This window comes from Miscanthus floridulus, chromosome 2, assembly GCF_019320115.1.
Source record: "Miscanthus floridulus cultivar M001 chromosome 2, ASM1932011v1, whole genome shotgun sequence".
Classification (NCBI taxonomy): domain Eukaryota; kingdom Viridiplantae; phylum Streptophyta; class Magnoliopsida; order Poales; family Poaceae; genus Miscanthus; species Miscanthus floridulus.
In genome coordinates this window covers 95,699,965-95,716,315 of record NC_089581.1, presented here as the reverse complement: position 1 = coordinate 95,716,315, position 16,351 = coordinate 95,699,965, and the positions used below count along the sequence as shown (strand labels likewise).

General features: G+C 41.1%; 1 protein-coding gene across 1 annotated transcript in view; it reads left to right on the top strand.

Moving 5' to 3' along the window:
• Positions 1-2,000: 2,000 nt before the first annotated feature.
• The window catches only part of LOC136526774 (callose synthase 10), a 32,281-nt gene continuing 17,930 nt past the window's right edge, over positions 2,001-16,351 (top strand). Inside the window, exons 1-23 of the mRNA XM_066519368.1 lie at positions 2,001-2,454; positions 3,243-3,340; positions 3,462-3,616; positions 4,526-4,649; positions 4,818-4,931; positions 5,401-5,520; positions 6,179-6,268; positions 6,942-7,039; positions 7,138-7,255; positions 10,442-10,567; positions 12,661-12,737; positions 12,828-12,906; positions 13,519-13,611; positions 13,697-13,799; positions 13,947-14,070; positions 14,155-14,344; positions 14,431-14,483; positions 15,057-15,117; positions 15,212-15,293; positions 15,431-15,480; positions 15,571-15,657; positions 15,781-15,857; positions 16,022-16,046. Coding sequence (XP_066375465.1) covers positions 2,208-2,454; positions 3,243-3,340; positions 3,462-3,616; positions 4,526-4,649; positions 4,818-4,931; positions 5,401-5,520; positions 6,179-6,268; positions 6,942-7,039; positions 7,138-7,255; positions 10,442-10,567; positions 12,661-12,737; positions 12,828-12,906; positions 13,519-13,611; positions 13,697-13,799; positions 13,947-14,070; positions 14,155-14,344; positions 14,431-14,483; positions 15,057-15,117; positions 15,212-15,293; positions 15,431-15,480; positions 15,571-15,657; positions 15,781-15,857; positions 16,022-16,046 — 2,391 coding nt within the window. The 5' untranslated portion in view covers positions 2,001-2,207. The remainder of the gene's footprint in view (positions 2,455-3,242; positions 3,341-3,461; positions 3,617-4,525; positions 4,650-4,817; positions 4,932-5,400; positions 5,521-6,178; positions 6,269-6,941; positions 7,040-7,137; positions 7,256-10,441; positions 10,568-12,660; positions 12,738-12,827; positions 12,907-13,518; positions 13,612-13,696; positions 13,800-13,946; positions 14,071-14,154; positions 14,345-14,430; positions 14,484-15,056; positions 15,118-15,211; positions 15,294-15,430; positions 15,481-15,570; positions 15,658-15,780; positions 15,858-16,021; positions 16,047-16,351) is intronic.

Here is a 16,351-nt window from a genome sequence, read left to right as displayed (position 1 = left end):
GACTTGAACTCCTTCTTGTTATCATAAGCCTCATATTTATTTATAATTTCAGATTGCGTTCATCCCGTTCTTGCTTGTGTTCTTGATTCGCTTGCAGGAAAGCCTTCTCGGCGAGGTTAATCCCGTTCGCGTGGTTGATAACCAACGGAGCAGTAGTGTAACGGTTGCAGGGGTCCGAATCAGTCTTGGTTCAAAGCCTAGATCATGAACGTCGAGTCTCTACCAGTCGACGCTATCATACCTTTTGGAAGATCGGGCCTAATCTACATCAAAATCCTTATATGATGAAATCAATACTATGATGTGTTGTTATTGGTGGTCACAACAAGATAAAGAAAAGAAAATGCATTGGTTATCTTGTGATACTTTATGTAACCATAAGGAAGAGGGAGGCGTGGGCTTTCATGATTTACACCTTTTTGACGTAGCAATGCTTGCTAGACACACTTGGAGACTACTGGCTGCACCGGAGTCATTGCGTGCTCAGGTGCTCCGTGCAAAATGTTTCAACAACGGTGACTCAAGGGGTGTTTGGTTGCCCTCCTAAATTTTAGTTGTTGTCCCATCAGATATTTGACACATGTATAGAGTATTAAATATAGACTAATTACAAAACTAATTACATAGTTTGCGACTAATTTGCAAAACGAATCTTTTGAGCCTAATTAGGCCATGATTTGACAATGTTTTGCTACAGTAAACATGTGCTAATGACGGATTAATTAGGCTTAAAAAATTCGTCTTGTGGAGTACTGACGGATTATGTAATTTATTTTTTTATTAGTATCCGAACACCCCATACAACATCCTTCCGACATATCTCCTAAATTTTATTAGCCGGATCAAACACCCCCTTACTCTGTGTGAAGGAAGGTCCTTATAGTAAGTGGAATAAAAACATTTAAGCAGAGCTTTGATATGGGGGTGGGTGATGGGACCATGATGATTAGACCATGGATTCCAAAGGTGTCACAAGGCGGCCTTACACCGAAGAGACATATTCTGGTCACTTGTGTAAGGGAGCTAATTTACTCGGTAACAGGAGATTTGGGATCGAGCGCTTGTTAGATTGTCTCCAATAAGAAGACCTAAATCCAAAATAGGTAGTGAGAAACCCAAAATCAGACTCTAACAGAGTATCTATATGGAAGATCTATTTTAGGTTGCCCGAAAGACACAATCCAAATATGGGTATGCTCTCTCCTAGAAGCCTATTTGTAGAAAATATTCTCTTTTGAGTCTTCTTGTTGAAGAAGATGCCGAATATGTATTGAACCTTTTACCTGTAGCGCTACCCAAAGTACGAATGGATTTTGTATTTTAAATGGTGTTGTTAGAGATAGCCTTAGGGACATATTCTCGGAGGACAACGCTGAGTTACCCGGTAGGAAAAAATAGAATACGGAGGCATAAAGATTGTTGGACTATTTTTTTTGCCATATAATCTCTGGAATGGGTTTTATGAAGGCATTTAGACGAGTTGCTCAGCGGGCAAGTAAGTTGATGTTTAAATTCATGGCGTAAAGTGTAGGGACGTTATATCGAATGTCATATCAAGGTGTCATATGAAAGTGTTCGGATAATAATAATAAAATAAATTATAGAAATTCGCAGTAATCCGTGAGACGAATTTATTAAACCTAATTAATCCATCATTAACGCATGTTTAATGTAGCACCGTATTATCAAATCATGGACTAATTAGACTTAAAAAAATCATCTCATAAATTAGTCGTAATCTATATAATTAATTATTTTTTAGTCTATATTTAATACTCTATGTGCGTCTAAACATCCGATATGATAGGGCTGTAAACTTAAGCACCAGTTTCTCACGCGTCATCTAAACTCTAAAGTCCCACATGGCAGTCAGTCCAGTCGGTCACCGCCGCGTCGCCCGCGGGCAGATCATGTTACGTTACCGCGTGCGCGGACTGGACCCCACCTCCATCACCAAAAACCACGCGCTGCGGCGGCGGCAGTGAGATCGAGCGAGTAGACGCAGCCACACAGGAGAGCTGCAACCATTTCCCCCTCCCTCCGCGAATCACCTTCCCTCGAGGCGCTTTTGAATCCGCCTCCGTCCGGCTTACCCCCAAAACGCCTTCCTTCCACTACTGCTTGGCATCCTCAGACTCGCACGCAGTCAGATCACGCGGCTCGCCTCCACTGGTTACTGACCTAGGGCTCGCCGCGAGGGCGCGGCGATGTCGTCGTCCAGGCGCCGGAGGGGCGGGGGCCCCGAGCGGGCGGCGGACAACTGGGAGCGCCTCGTGCGGGCCGCGCTCAAGCGGGACCGGGACCACCTCCGCTTGGGGGGAGCCCCGGCCGCCGTGGGAGGGCAGAGGCTCGCCGACGCCGTGCCGGCCTCGCTGGGTCGGACCACCAACATAGAGCAGATCCTGCAGGCCGCCGACGACATCGAGGACGAGGACCCCAACGTCGCCCGGATCCGTGAGCCCCTTCCTCCCACATATCTTTACCTGTTTGTGTGTGTTCGCCTAGTTAACAGGAGTGCAGTTCATGGATGGAGCTGGCAGCTGATTTGTTTGGGGTAGCTCTGGATGGGGGTTTTGGAGTCCTTGATTCGGGGGATTATCAAGTCCTGCAACACTGCCTTTCCTGTTGTCCTGCTGTGATTGCCCATTACTACCTGCAGTGCGTGCCACTGAGTAAAGGGGAGGTTCTCAGTGTTGGTAATTTGTGGCCAGGTGTAGTGCTGGGTTGTAGCTTGCAAGTGGTAGAGTCTTACCGCCTGTGACTGGAAGGTCCCGGGTTCGAGTCGCGGTCTCCTCGCATTGCACAGGCGAGGGTAAGGCTTGCCACTAACACCCTTCCCCAGACCCCGCACAGAGCGGGAGCTCTCTGGGTACGCCCTTTTACTGAGGTTTTAATGTTGTCGCCGAGCAAGGTATGGTTGGCTGGTTTTGATTTCAAGCAAGGAGGGCTTGGCGTGGTGACTAAGAGTGATCAAACGGCGTGGCAGAGGGGGGGGGGGTGTTCAGGTGCTATTTCCTAATGCTATGTATGAGTGCACGTACTCACAATACCTAAGGTTTAGGGTGTTTCTGGCTCGTGGTTCGGTTGGGTTTGTGCGATGGGAAAACACAGCAGGCCATTAGATCAGAAGAGACAAACAAATTGTTCCTTTCCAGGGATTTTGATATAGGGAATCAGTTTACTTTATTAAAGCTGGCACTTTGGTGTTCTTTTAAGTCACTCCTTTTCGGCTTGCACCACAGTTTGTGAACAAGCGTACACGATGGCCCAGAATCTGGATCCCAGCAGTGAAGGTAGAGGGGTTCTTCAGTTCAAGACAGGTTTGGCATCTGTAATTAAGGTATGCTTTCTTTCACTGTAAACATGACTAGACATACTTGTTACTTTTGTTTCTGCTCAGTCTTCTTCTTCTCAGTGAATTATTTCTAAGTTTCCCATGTTCTAATCATGGCATTCCACAGCAAAAACTTGCTAAAAAGGACGGGGCTTTGATAGACCGACAGAATGACATTCAAGTCCTGTGGAACTTTTATCTTGAATACAAGAGTCGTCGTCGGGTTGATGATATGCAACGTGAGCAGGAGAGACTGAGGGAGTCAGGAACCTTTAGTACAGAGTATGCCCTCTCTACTGTAAAAAAATTCATGATGTATTTTGTTTTTTTTTGGGTTTCCCTAGTGATAGGGTCTCAAAATTCTTTGTGACTGATCAGCTTTTGCCTGATAAAACTTCTAGTTCTAGGTTAGCATACTTTTACTGAAAGTGAGGAATCCATCCATTTCTGTTTTACTAGTCATCAGCAACCATTAATTTGATCTTTTGTAAATAGTATTTTTCAAGTTCACTTTGCTTCAGACCTGCATACGTTTTGTTTACTGGATGTGCCCAGAAACGACATTTGTGTCATCAGTCTTTATATAATGTAATGAACTTGTGGTAATCCTAGAATTGACAGGGATAGATACATGACACTGTTTGTTGCTTGTTTATTCTCTGTGAATTCTTTTTTCATGCACACTCAGTAGTCAGTAGCTCATTTGCCTTCTTATTGTTGAACAACTAAGCTATGTGGTGCTACTATATTATGTACCACATCTTTTAGAACTTTGCTCTCTGAAGTTGATACTATGCTATAACATCCTTCTCTCTTTGGGTTTTCCATCAACAAGAAATGGGATTGGGTGATCTAGTCTAATCTGTTCCACTGGAGTGGAATGTAATTTGTGGTGCGAACACCAAATCTAGTTGTTTAAACCTGATATATATGCTTACTGAGCATTTGTTATATTCCCCAGTTGTTAATAAAAGGTTAGTCTATGCTCAGTCCAGTTTTGCCTTCTGAGTTCTGATGTGCCATATGTTTTTGGTTACTCTTTGCCTTAATGTAATGGAAACAGATCTATCTACTACCTTCCTCCTAAATATTGTATCACTCTCAGGGCTTACCCTGTTATTTTATTCGTTAGAAATCTTATGTTTGTTACTATGTGTCTCATGGCAATTCTATTTTCCTTACTATGATCAGGATGGGAAATAGGGCAAGGGAAATGAAGAAAGTTTTTGCTACATTGAGGGCTTTGCTTGATGTTCTGGAAAATCTTGTTGGCCAGTCACCAACTGATAGACTTCATAGACAAATTCTGGAGGAGGTAGTTCATGGAAGAACTCATGACCCTGTGAAAAAAAACGTATTTTTTGTATGTAGTTGTGTCACTGGTGCACTAAAACCCTGTGACAGTAATAGTATTTGCTTCACAAGAATAAATTTACGTTATATAAAATGTACCATTACTCTTCTCATCCTCCTTTTTTTTCAGATAAAGAAAATAAAAAGATCTGATGCAGCCTTGAGAGGTGAACTTATGCCATACAACATTGTACCCCTTGATGCACCATCTTCAGTGGCAAATATTATTGGGTTTTTCCCTGAGGTATGAATATGTACTTTCGGTTTTGAAACACCAATATTGATTATAAATTTGTGCTGTACTATGCTTTTAATTTTTAAATGTAATATTGCCATGGGCTTTAGAAGTCCTTTGAATCAATTACAAACTCTATAAGACGTCATTTTCATATGGTATATTTACATAGAGACATCACTGGTCAAATTTACAATCTTTTACTTCAAGTTCACTTGGTCGGTACTTGATGGGTTAAAATAATCATACATCATGCCATTCCTATAGTCCAGTTTCCTTTTCTCATTGCTGGAGCAATAAAATGTTTTTTGGGATTTATATGTTGTTAATGAAGAGCAGAAATTTAGGTGGTAAATAGTCCAGAGTTGTCTATGCTGGTACTCAAAGACTCGAGAGCTCTTTCATTATTTTGTTATAGCTTAACAAACAAAAGAAATATCTTTGTGTTGATGAGAACTATTCCATGCAACTGTGTCAGGTCAGGGCTGCAACAGCAGCAATTCAGAACTGTGAGGACCTGCCACGATTCCCTTTTGGTACACCCCAGCTAAGACAAAAAGACATTTTTGACCTTTTGCAATATGTTTTTGGCTTCCAGGTACATATACATACTTTTCAACAGTTTGATATTAGATCTTCTAAATGTTTTGTATGGTTTATATTTTATCCTGCATGTTGCCATATGGAGCAGTTAAAATTGTTGCTTGTTCTGAGTCATCTATTTTATCCTGTTTGTTTTTATAGATTTAGCTAATACTTACTATTATGGAAGAATTCTGTGCCCAAATCTCGCATATTGCCAATAATACCTCTAATTTTCTTAGACTTTGGAACTGTCAAATGATTAGACCACTAACTGGCTTTGACAGTTGACATCTTCCATTTATCTGTTGACAAGCCACCTTTAAGTCTTGGCTCTCTTAAGACACTGTGTTACTTTGTTATCTTCGGTATGGAAATGGACAGTTTGATTTTGTGCAGATTGAGTAAGTGATGGCTTGGACATTTTGAACATTTTTCATAAACAAGTTAATGACTAAAACTAGTGCCATGATTTGCCATAGAATCTTTTTCAAAAGTTTGAATGCTTGGCCCGTTGACTTTTGTATTATATGGCTTAATGCTAATCAGGAGACTTTTATGGGATGTTTTTATTTCTCTCTACATGCTAATGCAATTGTTCACTGTCAATTTGTTAATCCAATTTTGTATTGGCTTTGTATTGACCATCCACTTTGGTTGAATGATTGTTCCAGGAAGATAATATTCGGAACCAGCGTGAAAATGTTGTACTTATGTTAGCCAATGCTCAATCCTGGTTAAGCCTGCCAATTGGGTCAGAACCCGTGAGTTCTTCTGCTCTTTTATTATGTAGCTTATCTACTAGTTCTGCATTTTGTAAGATTTTTAGATCCAGCTGATGTTATACTCTATATGTTATATTAAATAGGTGTTGTTGCACATTAACAAGGTATCAGTGTTTCCCACAAACCTAGTCTTGAGAACTCTTTAAACTGTAGTTGGGTGATGGGTCTCTCATAGTGGCCTTGGTGATGTATTTTTCTTCTATTGTTTAGCTTTCTTTGAAATTCATTATTCAGGTAAATTAAGCTCGGTCTAGAACAAGGAATAAAAATCTGAATAATCAGCCTTTTTGCGTTTATTAGTTGATCTGGATACAAATTTAGGGGCTTATTACCTGTCAGTATAGTTTTGCTAGTAATTGCCTTACAGAACAGAAGTTTTGCCATAGTAACATCACATCCTAATTCAATGATATGCAGATCATCTGCGTATTCGAGAAAAGAAATCAGATCCTGAAGTATTGGATAAGTTATTTGAGATACATTAGCATTACTTAGTAATGCCTATACTAATTGTTGTTGTCTAACATGTTTCTGGTAAAAGCTCAGACAGTCACCATGTATGGAATCTTTGTCATGGCCTTCTGTATCCATTTTCAGCAAGTTCTCTCTGTATATATGCACCAGACACTAATTGGGGCTATGATCCTTGCAGAAAATTGATGAGATGGCTGTTACTGAAGTTTTTTGCAAAGTCCTGGACAACTACATAAAATGGTGTAGGTACTTGGGCAAGCGTGTTGCATGGACCAGGTGAGTGTGTGTTGTGGGTGGGTGGGTGGGGGGTGGTGCTTTCCTTGTGCATGCTACCATCTTGCATGATGCTGACCAGTTTACCTTCTTTTTTTTAGCCTTGAAGCAGTAAATAAGAACCGGAAAATCATATTGGTTGCCCTCTACTTTCTGATTTGGGGTGAAGCTGCGAATGTTCGTTTCCTCCCAGAATGCATATGCTATATTTTCCACAATGTGAGTCAATGTTTGATCAAGTGCTGGTCTTCTCTTTTCTTTTTTCCTTCTAAAAAGCACAGGATCTTCACTTCATTTCATTATAGAAGAAGAAACATTTCGTGTAGTTTAGAAATGTGTTCATTATGCGTTGTACTTTTATGTTGATAGTCTTGTTAGTTTGTTGATGATGACTGACATGGTTAATGTTACTAATCTTGGGGATCTGAGAAGATTAGCTCTCCATTAGAGGAGATGACTCTATATATATAGAGAGAGCCTCATAGGGTATATGGGGCTATAGGATGGGCCTTGACATATTCTTGCACACTCCTTCAAACTCAAGGTGAAAGTGGAGGATCTGAAGCATTGAGTTTGAGCAAGTGAAGCTGATGGCACTCTGTGTTAGGATTGATAGTGGTATATGGAGCTGCTGTGCTGCTGCTGCACTTCACTTGTGTGAGGATGTGGAAGGCTAATTTTGGCTGCTAGATGCTGCAGCTGGCTGGTGCATTCACCTCTCATTTATAGCTGAAAAGGGGTACAGAAAACATCCCTATTGGCTTACTTACAACCTAAGAAAAAACCTTGACTTGCAGCCTAAGATTTATACTAATTACAAGCCAAGAAAACTTATTGACCAAGCTAGGAGACTAGCTGACAGCTGACCAGACCTATTATGACTATTAGCTAAGCAGAAGACTGACACAAGGATTATTTATCTATCACTCTCGAGTTTGTGCTTTAGTGAAAAATTTGCACTTGTAGCTCCAATGCACATACTAAAGAACAATTGTCTTGTTATAATAATGAGAGAGGGTGAAGAAGGCATCGATTGCCAAATAAATGTCAGCATATTGTTAATGAAGCCATGGACTGCTCAACCTTTTTTTTCCCCTTAGCTGACTTCCCTTCATGCACATCTGTGTTCCTGGATAGCAACTTTTGTGCTAAAATACTGATCGTAGTTTGCTACGCGCCAAATATAGTTATCAAATAGATGTTCTTGTACAGTTACTGATTTCCTGAAAGAAAAATAAATTACTTCATCTGATAAAATGAAACACTGTCCTCGAGCATTATGGGCTATGTTATGGCCTTGAGCCAGACCCATGTGGTGAATTTGGTTAGGATTAAGTCATATAAAGGTAGAATATCATAGGAAAGCGATGCTGATAATTGCGTCGTTGTGCCTGGGCTGTGAGGGCTCTCAGCCACATGGATAATTCAATGTGCTCATCAGCGCCAGACCTGAAGATGTGGATCATCCAAGGCACATTAGCATGGCGTAGATGGGTCGATTCAGGTGAGATCCCATGTAGATTGAACTTTCTATTCACTCGTGGGATCCGGGCGGTTAGGGGCGTGTGTGTGGGGGGGGGGGGGGGGGGGGTGGCATCGTGGCTCCTCTCTTCTCGAGAATCCATACATCCCTTATCAGTGTATGGAGAGCTATCTCTCGAGCACAGGTTGAGGTTCGTCCTCAATGGGAAAATGGAGCACCTAACAACGCATCTTCACAGACCAAGAACTACCAATGTTATCAGGACGGCTGGTCGAGCCTGGTCGCCTGGGGACCGTCCAGGATGATTAGTCGTCGTCCAGGACGATTAATCGACCCTGGACGCGTCCCCTGGTCGTCCCCTACATATGGGGACTGATATATACCATATATATATTATATAGTTTTGCTAGGGCCTTCTCAACAAGAGATGCAACATCTGGAGCAGCTGAGGATGCTGAACCAGCAGCAGCTGAGCCTGATGCAACTGAGGAGGCTGGAGCAGAACCAACTTCTCCTTGAACATCGGCCTCAGGCATGTACACTTCCACCTGCGCACCCGCTGGATCTGCAGGCCTGTGCACCTGCAGCAGCAACAACCTCAAGGAAGAGAGGGAGGGCAGCTGGAAGGGAGGAGCGGCTGGGAACTGGAAGGGAGGAGAGGAGGAGAGGGAGCTGCAGAATTGCAGCACTGGAGGCGGCTGCTACAGCTGGATGGGAGAGGTGAGAAGAGTGCGTGTGTTCTGCTGACTTCTGAGTGAGCGTGAGGCTGATGGAGTAAGGGGTAGGAAAGAAGAGAAACCCTAATGGCCTTGGGCCAAAACATAAGACAGCTAGCTAGGCCCAACTCTGAGATGCAGCCCACTCTCTGGCTGGACGACCACACAGCCTGGACGGATGATTAATCGCGACTGGACGACGACTAATCGGACGACCAGGTTTCTGGACGGTCTGGCCGAGTTGGAGGCCCTGGTCGAGTAGCTAAGACCGTCCAGGACAACTAGTCGCGATTAATCGGACGTCCTGATAACATTGAGAACTACGAGATCACCCCTTTCATTCTGGGGTGACGGACGGATTGTACCATTCGAGCCTTTTTTTCATGCTTTTCCTGGCGGTTTGGAGAAAGCAGTAATGAATAGGACTTCCCTAATCCTCCCTTCCTGAAAGGAAGAATGATATTAAATTAATGGCCAAGATCAGGTTTATTTCTATGATAATAGAGATTAGGCCCTCCACAATCTGTGCTTCAACTGATGCCTAAAATGGAGAGAAGATTTGAACATCACTCACTACACTGCAGCATGTGATGCTAATGCCAGGAAATCTGGGAGGGAAGCAAGATAGGACGCTGGTGCCTGTTCATTAAAAAATTGTGAAAGGGAGCAGAGCATGAGAGAGAGATGGTAGATGAGGTTCTGCACTTTTGATTCCTTTTCTGTTTTTTATTTGTTTCCTGACTCCGAGGAACGATGCCCACGCTGTGACATGCAAGAGTGATGCCAGTATTTCGCATGTGGGGTCCAGATTTTTTAGGCATCTCCCATGCTGTGGAAGGCCTTAGTTTCTTAGATGTGAAGTCCTCCCTATACATAAGGACCCATGTACTTGATTACGAATATAGGATGAATCTATAGTTAGTCTCATAAGCCTGAGCTTCTCCTAGCTAATTAGAGGGAAGCCCTGCTGGTGCTGGTTGAGGGACTAGGGAGAGTGCCCCGTCCCTTGGGTCTTGCCCTATGAGGTAGTACAATATCTAATAACCAAATTTGCATTTTTTAGTCAAAATTTAAGTTTATATCCTTCTGTTTTTGTAGTCGTACATATCCTTACGAGGGAAAAAGTCCTCTGTAGTTCTGTAGTAATGTGCTTGTGTGTGGTACTGCAGTTTTTTCTGCTCAATGACATTATTGGCATATTTTCAGATGGCAAAGGAACTTGATGGGATTCTTGATTCATCTGATGCTGAAACTGCGAAGAGTTGCACTAGTGAGGGTTCCACCTCATTTCTAGAGAGAATAATTACACCAATTTATGATACCATGGCAGCGGTAGGTTCATCTATTAAAGGTTCTATCTTGATCTACCTTTTTTTATAGAAAAAAACTGGGCTGCTATTAGATCTTGATCAGTATGGTCTACCTACTTGTATTTCTGGCTGCATTTGGATTGACAATAGACTCTTTGGTGTTTTGTTCAAACACTATAATGTATTCACTGCAATTCGCCTTTACGGTATTATGCAAGATCCCGGTTCAGCTAGGGACCAAATCTATCTGGAAAATTGTGAAACTTTCATGGGGTGTTTTAGCACTCTAGGCATTTCATCAATGTTTTCAAGTCGTCTAGTTGAACCTAGTCGCCATGGGACCGACCAGGTGACTAATCGCGATTACTCGTCGACCAGGCCGATTAGTCTAGCAGAGTGGATTGCTTCTCTTTCCTTTGGAACCAGAGAATAACAGAGGGACAGCAGTACAGCACAGCAAGCAACCTAGCAGTCTAGCAGAGAGCCAGAGAGGCTGCAGAGTGAGGGATGGGGGAGGAGGGAAGATGGAGAGGGGAAAGGCACATAACGTCGTCGGAGCAGCTCATCACGAAGACCGTGGCCACTTGACCTTGCAGAGGGCGCCGTTGGCTTCATAGCTCACCAGAGAGGAGAATAGCGTGCGAGGGAGGGAATAGCACACGAGGGAGGGGAATAGCTCACGAGAGAGAGGGAATCGCCCGCGGGAAGGGGAGGAATGGTGCGCGGGAGGCAGGAAATGCACGCGTGGGAGAGTGGAGGCGCGTGGGGAAAAATTGCGGCCGCCCTGCGTTTGCCACTGTGCCTGCGTGCCTCCGGTGTTTTGGGGTGCCTATTCTAACCCTAATAGGCCAAATTGGAAGCCCAATAGGCCACATATAGGCCCGGTTGAAAAAAGGGGGCAGCCCCAGTGCACGTAGCTCCCGCTTGCGCAGGGTCAGGGGAAGGGTCCGACCACTTGGGTCTTTTGTACGCAGCCTTTCCCTGCATTTCTGCAAGAGGCTGTTTCCAGGACTTGAACCCGTGACCTCATGGTCACAAGGCAGCAGCTTTACCACTGCGCCAAGGCTCCCCTTCTATATAGGCCCGTTGAACAGGCCCAAAAAAACAGAGCAACTACACTGGTCATCCATGGCCTAGTCGGACGACTAATCGTGATTAGTCGTCGACTAATCGGACGACCAGCTTTCTAGTTGAGCTAATCGAGTCGGACCTCCTAATCGAACACCAGGGACCGATTAGGACGAGTAATCGCGATTAATCGGACGACATGAAAACATTGCATTTCATTCTCCAGAAGAGAAAAAGTTTCCGTGGACAGGAACATTTTTTCTTTCCCCTTTGTTTTGCTAGATTGTTATATTTCTTGCTATTAATTCATTAGCATGATTTTGACTTATTTTGTTTGTAGTCCACAGGAGTAAATGTAGAGTTAGATCTAGGCATGTAGCATTTTCACTTATAACTAGTGACCAAATTCAATTCTAATTGCACAATTACACTGTAAAGATGTTCTGCATGGTACCTTGCGCTGCTGGTGCTGTTTGGTGCTTCAAGATTATAGTACTATGTTTTATTTTGTTATGAATTTTCATTCAATATTTAATTGGGCATATTTAGAAATAGATTGTTCTAGTAAGACATGTGGCATTTATCTAATCCTACAATCTGCCTGTGTATTAAGCTTTTCTCTTGGGTAAAATTAGCCAATTACATTCCAACAGCTTAACTATGTTGGATTTTTTTTAAACTAGCAAACCATGCCCATGCGTTGCAACTTGAGTGTACTAGTATCATCTGTTCCAATACGTCCTGCAATTGAACTCTTTAACGTGGCTAGACGCGTGCTATTCTAACTCGTATGAGCACAGGTCGTGAGTTCGGGTCATGGACGGGACAGTAAACCAAGTAGAACTCTTGTATATCTAATTCATCATGTACTACTATTCTTAGTAAAATGGTGTGGACGGACAGATGGGAGGGAGGGAGGGAATTTTCTCCTTTTAATATTAGCCTATTAGGTATATAGATATAGATAGGGGCGCTGGGAGCCCCAGCAACCGCCTTATTTTTTTGTTGCCATATTGAATATTTTTGGATTTTGTATACTGTACACAGGAGGCTGAAAATAATAAAAATGGAAAAGCTGCACATTCTGCTTGGAGGAACTATGATGACTTCAATGAATATTTCTGGTTTGTCTGTTAACTTGCTTTTCTGCTGTTTGTGTGTATATCCTTTTTCTTTTCTGTCTTGATGTCTTGCCTATTCTGCTGCATGTGTAGGTCACGCTCATGCTTTGAGCTTGGTTGGCCACCTGCTGAGGGTTCCAAATTTTTATGCAAGCCTGCTAAGAGGAAGCGTGTAAGTTAATCATGTGTGTTTTCCTAAGGAACTACTACCTCTGTTTCAACTTATAAGTCTGTTTTTTCTAGGTATATAGTTTTTGCTATGTATCTAGACATAGCTTATATTTAGGTGCATAACAAAAGCCTATGTACTTGGAAAAACCAAAACGACTTATAATTTGGAACGGAGGGAGTATTGGAGTAATAGTTTTGTTACATGTGGATCGCGAGGGGCACAATGCGAGAAATATAAGTACAAGAAATGTTTTCTCTTGAGATTTATATTTTTCTGTCAGCTAGTATCCATCCTTGAGTGTTTTATTAGCTTAATAGTTTTTGTGGCTGTAGACCTAATTTCCTATGTTATTTTAATTGCTTCCAATTTACCTAATCGCATAATAACACTCAAATAGTCAAAATTGTAAATTATAGTTTTCTATTAGTAATCTTGTTGCTATGTATAACGCCTGGTTTGAAAATTGGTCAACCCTACCATTTAATGTTATGTAAGAACATTTTGACTAAAAAAAAGAATAAATACACTTTTTGGTGATTGTTGATCCCTTCGGTGTTTAACACAATTATCAATATTTTCACCTTCTCTTTGCTTTTAATTATTTATTTACAGACAGGAAAGACAAATTTTGTTGAACATCGCACTTTTCTGCATTTGTACGGCAGTTTCCACCGCTTGTGGATTTTTCTGCTATTAATGTTCCAGGTTAGTGGTTTGAGATTGTGTTCTGTCATCAATAAATATATCAGGAATATATAATGCTAAATGTGTTTTTCAATTGATGATGCAGCTCTTAGCTATTATTGCCTTTCACCATGGGAAGATGGACATTGACACCATTAAAATACTACTTAGCGCTGGGCCAGCCTTTTTCGTTCTAAACTTCATTGAATGTATGTTCTCTATTTTACTATTATAGCTTATTTTTGCTTTTATCTTGATGCCTTTGTCATTTCTAAATGTAATCTGGACTGTGATCGATTTATATTTTTATGGCCTTTTTATATTCCATATTTTATTGTCATTGTGTTCTTTTGTAGGCTGCTTGGATGTGATACTCATGTTTGGTGCATATAAGACAGCAAGAGGTTTTGCCATCTCAAGATTAGTTATTCGATTCCTTTGGTTAACTGCAGTTTCAACATTTGTAACCTATCTCTATGTGTGAGTATTCACTTAGCTTTTCTATCTTTTACTGTCAATGCACATTAATGCTGTCTATTCATTTGAATGATGAATGCTGAACAGGAAAGTCCTGGAAGAGAAAAATGCAAGGAATTCGGATTCGACTTATTTCCGAATTTATGGTCTTGTTCTTGGTGGTTATGCTGCTGTTCGAATCATGTTTGCACTGATGGCTAAGATCCCAGCTTGTCATAGGCTCTCAAGTTTTTCTGATCGGTCTCAGTTTTTCCAATTTTTCAAGTGGATATACCAGGTATTATATCATTGTTCAACATAACTTGGAAATATATTTTGATTATTTAATTATGCACTGATCATGTTTTACTAATTTGTTCTTAGGAGCGATATTATGTTGGGCGGGGACTTTATGAGAGTATTAGTGATTATGCCAGGTTCTTTCTTTTACCTTTAATGATTTGACATATTGTGACACCCTTTGTTTATTATGGATTATCCAGGTTAACATCTGGAGCAGAACCTTTTTATTTTCAAATTTTCACTTCAGGATTCCAATATTTATCTGCTATGTGAAAACTGTAAATTGTTTCTTGAGTATTGCATGTGAACTAGATGTTGAGACTGCTATTTGGGCTCCTGGTTCAGTCGTGAAAATTTAACACTGAATTCTGCTTGTAGTTTCCTTTGTTTCAGGGTTGGTACATGTGTCACATCGTGAAGCCTACGAAAATACTAATTAGGAATTGAGTTAAAGTAGCCTGACATACCCTTGTGGGTTCATTTACGTGTTGACGTTAACAGTTAGTGGCAATTGCTTGGTGTGATTACTTCCAGCGTTTAGCAGTTACTGGCAATTGGCCAAGATGTTACCATCTAGTAGATTTTTGAGTACTTGCTATGCTGTCATTTGTATACTCACCAGACACAAGTTCTCTGAATAGTGACTAAGTTCTCACTTATTGTTTTCAATTGTGCTGTGTTATGACAATTTTTTTTTTCTTAAGCAGATATGTGATATTTTGGGTCGTCATACTTGCATGCAAATTTACTTTTGCATATTTTCTCCAGGTGGCTCTACTAACAACTTTCAGAGAGTTTATGTTTGTTTTATGTTTTGTAAGATGAAAAAAATTTACTCCTACCTTTTCTTACACATTTGCAGATTAAGCCTTTAGTTGAACCAACCAGTATTATCGTGCAACTCCATGATTTGAAGTATTCCTGGCATGATCTTGTATCAAGGGGTTAGTAGATCTGAAAAATATTAGACTAGAATCATAGCTCAATTGTTGCTACTTTCTCAACTAAAATTATTGTTACATTGTTTTTCTATGCACATTAAAGAAATGCAACTATAATCCTGATAATGTATTCATTTTAGGGAATAAAAATGCTTTGACCATTGTGAGCCTATGGGCACCAGTCTTAGCTGTAAGTTCCTGTTTTGACTTCAAAGTTTCTTTGATATAAGAAAAAAGAGACTGCAAATGATACATTATGTCCTTTCATTTGTGTTTACAGATATACCTGATGGACATCCACATTTGGTACACTCTTTTATCAGCACTTGTTGGTGGCGTTATGGGTGCTAGAGATCGCCTTGGAGAGGTGTAATATTTTGCTCTTTTATGTCCTGGCCCTGTTTGTGGATCCAAGTTTTGTCAACTATGCATACATTTCTTCTGATGTGCAAGCTAGATTATTGTTCTGACATTCTCTAATGTAATGCAGATTCGGTCAATTGAAATGCTTCATAAACGTTTTGAGAGCTTTCCAGAAGCGTTTGCTAAAAACCTTTCCCCTCCAAGGTTCTTAACCCTATTCTCTATATTTGTCATTCTGAATTCTTATGACTCATGATTAATTGCATATAAGAGGTCTGTGTATTTGTGTTTATTCTGTCATTTAGTATAAATTGCTTTTTTTTATATTACGTGCCTTGTTTTTATAATGTTTTTATTTTATGCTGCAGGATATCTAGCAGACCCATTGCTCAGGTAAATGAACTGGTTCTGAAGCCTCGTCTTATTCACATCTTTGAAGAAATTTACTATTATTCTTTTGGCCTGTTATTTGTTTTTCATTGACATGTCACGGTAATCTAGCTTCATGTTCCACTAAGGTCCTGTTTGGTAGAGCTCCCAGAGCTGATTCTGTGCTGCTCTGCCAAACATCTCTCTACTAATTCTTTGAAGTGATTCTATGAAATGAAGTAAAGAGTCCGGGAGCTGAAAAAAGTAGCTTCTCCTGATTTTGTAAAGTGATTCTCCATTGTGATTTTGAGAGTTTGTGCTAAATCAAA